Source organism: Corticium candelabrum, chromosome 8 (assembly GCF_963422355.1).
Source record: "Corticium candelabrum chromosome 8, ooCorCand1.1, whole genome shotgun sequence".
Taxonomy (NCBI): domain Eukaryota; kingdom Metazoa; phylum Porifera; class Homoscleromorpha; order Homosclerophorida; family Plakinidae; genus Corticium; species Corticium candelabrum.
This window is the reverse complement of record NC_085092.1, coordinates 7886466-7893965: the sequence shown is the minus strand read 5'-3', so window position 1 is coordinate 7893965 and position 7500 is coordinate 7886466. Positions and strand designations below refer to the sequence as shown.

The 7500-nt window shown below is 39.8% G+C and overlaps 1 protein-coding gene across 1 annotated transcript in view; it reads right to left on the bottom strand.

Annotated features, from left to right (window-relative positions):
- Positions 1–7500, bottom strand: part of LOC134183145 (WASH complex subunit 5-like) — a 21719-nt gene that overhangs the window by 7098 nt on the left and 7121 nt on the right. The window contains exons 11-20 of the mRNA XM_062650614.1: positions 6271–6392; positions 5745–5874; positions 5156–5268; positions 2436–2602; positions 2037–2112; positions 1493–1603; positions 1351–1428; positions 678–740; positions 523–603; positions 299–394 (exon numbers count right to left, since the gene is read on the bottom strand). Coding sequence (XP_062506598.1) covers positions 299–394; positions 523–603; positions 678–740; positions 1351–1428; positions 1493–1603; positions 2037–2112; positions 2436–2602; positions 5156–5268; positions 5745–5874; positions 6271–6392 — 1037 coding nt within the window. The remainder of the gene's footprint in view (positions 1–298; positions 395–522; positions 604–677; positions 741–1350; positions 1429–1492; positions 1604–2036; positions 2113–2435; positions 2603–5155; positions 5269–5744; positions 5875–6270; positions 6393–7500) is intronic.

Here is a 7500-nt window from a genome sequence, read left to right as displayed (position 1 = left end):
ACACACACTAAACAAACACAGAGACTGACCAACAGACAAACAGACATACACACAGACAGACACTAGACAGACACACACACACTAGACAGACAGACAGACACATGCATGCACTCTCACACACACACACACACACACACACACACACACACACACACACACACACGCGCACACACACACACACACACACACACACACACACACACACACACACACACACCAGACAGCTGAACAGAGTAATACACCATTAGATAGACACACAAATCCAGTAAACAGTCAGAAACAGCAGACAGTCAACCACCTTAGTCTTAAACACGAGTCCACTGTGCAACGCAAGAGCCACTTTCCTCACAAGCTCTTTCCTAATCCCGTCTTCTAGCAGCTGCTTAGGATCAACCTGTACAACACAGACACAACTACACACACACACACACACACACACACACACACACACACACACACACACACACACATACACACACACACACACACACACACACGATAACTAAAGACAGCATGTCTCACCTTGATGATTCCCACCAATGTGGTCTTCATCATCAGAATTCCCTCAGTAAAGACGGATATCGCGTGAGTCAAACGAGCAACCTGAGTATACAATGATGTGCTTGTCATGTGTTATTGGTATGGAAGTGGAAGAGTTGGTGGACAAACTTTGTTACCTCGTAACGATCATCGAGTTGAGCATATTCTCTAAGTTTCTCTTTTTCTAAGCGAGTTGGTAACTGTGGCAAACGTGAATTATTAGAATGTGTTTGTTGAAAGATGGATTTGTAATCTTAATGAATTGTGAGATGCATGCCTACAATATAATAGTCTAATGTATTGTGAGACGCATCCCTCCAATACAATAGTCTAGTGTACTGTGAGATGCATCCCTCTAATACAACAGTCTAGTGTATTGTGAGATGCATCTCTCTAATACAATAGTCTAGTGTATTGCAAGACGCACCCCTCCAATACAATAGTCTAGTGTACTGTGAGATGCATCCCTCCAATACAATAGTCTAGTGTATTGTGAGATGCATCCCTTCAATACAATAGTCTAATGTATTGTGAGATGCATCCCTCCAATACAATAGTCTAAAGTATTGCAAGATGCATCCCACAAATACAATAGTCTAGTGTATTGGGAGATGCAGCTCTCCAATACAATAAACTAATGTATTGCATTGTCATAGCAACTACACAAGCACTGTTAAACAATCAAGAATACTCAAAGTCAATATACAATAATCAAAGACATCTCTACTAATCCCAAGACGTAACGTCACACAAAGTGCATCTATACTCGTATTCGAATTGCATGCTATTGTCACAGCCTATTAGACATACCTCCTTCATCTTAAACGTCTGTAGAGAAATCACTTTGTCTAAGAGCTCAAACATCGACTCGGGAATAATCTGTAAGACCTGCAAGTGCAATGACATCGTCAGACGTTGTGATGCTGCTGTTGCAGTGTGAGGTGACGCGTACCTTCCTGACGTATGCAACCAGCTCGCCCGAGTAATACTGTGACACGCTGACGAGGTCTGGACTGTTTGCTTGGCTGATTCTCACACACGGAAGGTCAAGACCGGATGCCATCTGACGGAGAGATGTAAACGTCAGATGTAAGTAAATGTTAACTCTGTGTTTGTGACTGATAGTCTGCTGATCAAACAGTTTGGTATGTCAGTCTGTCAATCTCTCTGTCAGCCTGTCCGTCTGTCTGTTTGTTAGTCAGTTCTGTCTCCCTGTCTGTCTGTCTGTCGGTCTTTCTGTTTGTCTGTTTCTTTGTCTGTCTGTCTGTTTGTTAGTCAGTTTCTGTCTGTCTGTCTGTCTGTCAGTCGGTTTCTGTCTGTCTGTCTGTCAGCCTGTCTGTATCACAATATGTCTGTCTCTCTGTTTGTTTATCTGTCTGTCTGTCTGTCTGTCTATTTGTCTGTCTGTTTGTCTGTCCATCCTTTCTCTTGCTTGTATTTATGTATCATCTCTCTTTACATTTTCCTTTCCCAATCATACGATCAGAGCTACTAACCTTAAGAAATGTTGCTCTCAACTTGATCACAAGATTTGGATCCTGCTTGATGCCTTGCTGCATAAAAATTGTGTAGCTATTGTGTAACACACACAGATACACACAAGGAATACAGTTTGATATCAAAAGAGCAAAACACATAAAGGACAGACTAGCAGACAAACAGACACATAAGACCAACAAACAAACAGACAGACAGATAAATAAACAAACAAAAATAAACAACAAAAATAAATAAACAAAATAAACAAACAAAAATAAACAAAATAAACAAACAAAAATTAACAAAAATGCACAAAAATAAATAAACAAAAATAAACAAATATAAACAAACAAAAATATACAAATAAAGCAAAAAATAAATAATCAAGCTGATAACAAACATGGAAATGAACTGACCTGTCAATGAGCAGCCAGGCATAAGAAAGGTCGGCTATCAGTTGCATGCTGACTAGAACTTCCTCCTTGATGTTGATAGTTCGTATCATCTGATGAAGAAAGCGGCGGGTGTCTGCAAGAAACTGACGAACTTGAAGATTTGCCTCCAGCTGATGAAACTCTTGAACCTAACACAAACACAAAACGTAAAAAGTGAAAGCAACAAAAACAAATAAATAAACAACTAAATAAATAGATAGATAGATAGATAGATAGATAAGAAGCATCTACGATATAAAGATCTTGTGCAGGATGCCAAGTCCTCTTATCACACAGAATTGCTTCAGCTAATTGTTGGTTCAAGAGGTTTCATTTTCTCTGAAACGAAATGATCACTGGCCCGAGTGTGCAAGCCGTTCAAACGAGACATGAACATCCTTTTTGACAACATCATTCAGGCAGTCATCAGAAGTTCCTATCGCTGCTGCAGTAACAGAAAAGCTAGTAGTTCCAGTGTTTGTCTTGTTTAACTGTTAATTTTGTTGCTTGAAATGTAATTTCTTCCCTTTTTAGTTTCCTTTTAGTCTTAGCGGGATCATCGGTGTTACAGGAGATGCCAATCCTGAAAAGACTCCGGCTGCATTATAAGACGCTTATTGTTGTACTCTGTAGCGGATATATGACAATAAGAGAAGCTCATAGATAGATAAATAGATAAAAACTTATGCATGGTCAGTATTATGAGCGCAACATTCTGCATCGAGATGTCAGTCCTACTTGCTGCATGTGCAGTGTAGGCCTGGAAACAGTCGACCACATTGTGGCAGGCTGTAGTGCTTTGGCACCAATGGACTACACTGATCGACACAATTAGGTGGCCTCCATCATTCACTGGAATGTTTGTCACCATTTTGGAGTTCCCGTGGAGAGCAGATGGTACCGGCATCATCCTGATAGGCTTGTGGAGACGGATGACATTACTATGATGTGGGATACCACCATCCCCACTGCTAGGAAGATCAGTGCCAATCGTCCAGACATCTGTTTCAGAAATAAGAAGACAAACACTTGTCTTCTTATTGATATCAGCTGTCCTGCTGAGGGTAACATGCCTCGGTATTCCAGACTGCTTTCTGCACGTGATGGGAGGGGAGAGTGGGAAGAGAGAAGAAAGCAATCTGGGGACAGCTCTATTGTAAGTGACTTCGGAAATAGGCGGTGTTCATTGTAATCGATACTTACCCGCGTTCATTAGGAACAGTAACAACCACCAGATGGCTCGTGGAATATTGCTAGAACTACCAGCCGACTACAAATGAATGGGAGAACGTAGACAATGAGTGACTTTACCGAATCCAGTAGGGAGAAGGCAAAAACGTCGCGACCTTGTACTAAAATCGCTTAGCAAGCAGTTGAAAGGTCTTCAAGGCTTCAACACCAAACGTAGACAAAGTAGTCGGAACAGCCGCTGTAATGGCTTTATCGTTTGGTAACGTCTGACAAGCATTCGCTGAGTTATCATGTCATCAGGAGCAAACAAGTAGCGCGTCGTATTTGTGTTAGCTGCACCCCACTGTGCTATTACAGTCGTCTGAGAATCGCTTAGAGGTAATTACAAAGTACTCATTGACGTCAGCAGTTGTCTACAGTGCGGATTGGCCGTTTTTAGCGGTGGATTTGATTGGAGCGAATGTTTCTGAACTTGAGCAGTCGCGCCTCTTCCGAAGTTACTTACAATAGAGCTGTCCCCAGACTGCTTTCTTCTCTCCTCCCACTCTCCCCTCCCATCACGTGCAGAAAGCAGTCTGGAATACAGAGGCTAAGGGTAACATCGCAAGGAAACAGGCTGAGAAGTTGACGAAATACAGTGACTTGCGAGTGGAGGTAAGCCGCATGTGGCATTGTCGAACACTGGTTGTTCCAGTGGTGTTGGGAGCGTTGGGCACAGTGCACGCAAGTATTGCACGGTGGCTGGACATTATTCCAGGTCATCACAACCTGCAGCACTTACAGAAAACAGTGCTTCTGGGATCTACTCGGATCCTACATAAAGTTATGTCTTCTGTTTAGACAGCCATGACGGTCTAAGCATCTCTGCGGCAGGGTTTGCTTCCGGTACTTACAAGAGACCTTACTGATCTGGTTGAGCATGACAAAATAAATAAACAAATAAACAAACAAATAAAAATAAACAAATAAATAAACAAACAAACAAACAATTTATAAACAAATAAATAAGCAAACAAACAATCAAATAAAAATAAACAAATAAACAAACAACCAAACAAATAAATAAACAAACAAACAAATAAACAAAAAATAACCAAACAAATAAACAAATAAACAAATAAACAAACAAATAAATAAACAGACTAACAAACAATAAACAAAAAATAACCAAACAAATAAACAAATAAACAAACAAATAAATAAACAGACTAACAAACAAATAAACAAAAAAATAACCAAACAAATAAACAAATAAACAAACAAATAAATAAACAGACTAACAAACAAATAAACAAAAAAATAACCAAACAAATAAACAAATAAACAAATAAACAAACAAATAAATAAACAGACTAACAAACAATAAACAGACAACAAAATATACAAACAGAATAATACAACTAATAAACAGATAATAAATAAGCAGACAAATAAATAGACAAACAAACAAACAAACAAACAAACTCATAAATAACAAAATTAAACAAAATGCGTAACTACTGTATCATGACCTCTTCTAATGCTTGTGTAAGCTGAACGATCTTCCTTCCTGCTGATGTTGACTCGTCATAGTTTAGTGACTTGATTTGTGATGCCATCTCGTTAAACCATGCCTGTAAGTGTTCTGATAGAAAGAAGTTGAAGTTGTTATTACCAATGCCAGAATGTTACGTTTTAAATATATAATATATTTTATACACACAGTGACACACACACACACACACACACACACACACACACACACAATGTGACACACACACACACACACACACACACACACACACACACACACACACACACACGCAATGTGACACACACACACACACACACAGTGACACACACACACACACACATACACACACACACACACACACACACACACACATACACACACACACACACACACACACACACACAGTGACACACACACACACACACACACACACACACACACACACACACACACACACACACACACACACAACCGTACAGTATCTATATCTACATCCCTGCCTATCTCTGTCTGTCTGCCTCTATTTCCACTTTCTCCTCCCATTCCATCCTTCATTCCAACTCTAACCCACATGTCTGCATTCTCACCATTTTTCTCGACTCTTGTGAGAGGCTTCACACCTGAGAATACCTCAGCCAACTCGGCCATTCTCTCAGAACCCTCAACTTTATATTCTTCCCATTTTGGTTGCTTCTGAGCCAACATCTTCTTGAACATCTAACAACAGAAACAATAGACTACAATAAAGAGATACAAGAAAGTAAGTGGACAGACAAGTAGACAGGCATATTAACTAAAACTAACTAACAGACAAATACACAGAGACATACAGACGGACAAACAAACAGACAAACAGATAGACAGGCAATCTGACAGACAAATAAACAGACAGAGACAAACAGACAGGCAACAAACAGACAGACAAGCAAACAAACAGACAGACAGACAGACAGACAAACAAACAGACAAACAGGCAAACAGACAGATAAACAGATAGACAGACAGACAAACAGATAAACAGACAGACAGACAGACAAACAGACAGACAGACAGACAGACAAGCAAACAGACAGACAGACAAACAGTTGAAATGTGATGTCAAGAGCCAACCACCTCTTTGAGAACAAATTCAAACTGTCCCGTGTTCAAGAGCAAACGAAACAGCTGCTGGGGGTTGTATTTCTCTGCCAGCACAACGTCTCTGATGAGCTTGCACCGTCGGTTCTCCATCGATACTACAGAGAAATGAGCAAACATATTAACAAACAGATACACAAACATACAAACAAACAAGTACATGAACACATATAGATAAAAGGCAAACGGACAAACAAATAAATAATCAGATAACCAATACATGATACAGACAAACAAACAGATAGAAGACAAATGGACACACAACATACAAACAAACAAAGAGGTAGATGAACAAATAGACAAACGTACATAAAAACAAACAAACAGACAAACACAGATAGATAAAGACAACAAACAAACAAAAAAACAGACAGATAAAAACAACAAACAAACAAACACAGACAGATAAAGACAACAAACAAACAAACAAACAGATAAACAAAGAGACAAACAAAGAGACAGACAGATAGACAACAGACAGACAAACAGACAGACAAAAAGACAAACAGACAGACAGACAAACAAACAGACAGACAAACAAACAGACAGACAAACAAAGAGACAGACAAACAAAGAGACAAACAAAGAGACAAACAAGAGACAGACAAACAGACAGACAAACAGACAGACAGAAAGAGAGACAGACAGGCAGACAGACAAACAGACAGACAGACAGACAGACAAAAAGACAAACAGACAGACAGACAGACAGACAGACAGACAGACAGACAGACAGACAGACAGAAAGACACAGAGAGAGACACAGAGAGGGAGGGAGGGAGGGAGGGAGGAAGAGAGAGAGAGACAGACAGGCAGACAGACAAACAGACAGACAAACAGACAGACAGACAAACAGACAGACAAACAAAACAGACAGACAAACAAACAGACAGACAAACAAACAGACAGACAAACAGACAGACAAACAAACAGACAAACAAACAGACAGACAAACAGACAGACAAACAAAGACAGACAGATAAAGACAACAGACAGACAAACAGACAAAGAGACAGACAGATAAAGACAATGGACAGACACACAGACAGACAGATAAAGACAATGGACAAATACACAGACAGAGGGACAGACAGACAAACAAACAGACAAACAAACAGACAAACAGACAGACAAACAGACAGACAGACAAACAAACAGACAAACAAACAGACAGACAAACAGACAGACAAATAAAGACAGCCAGAT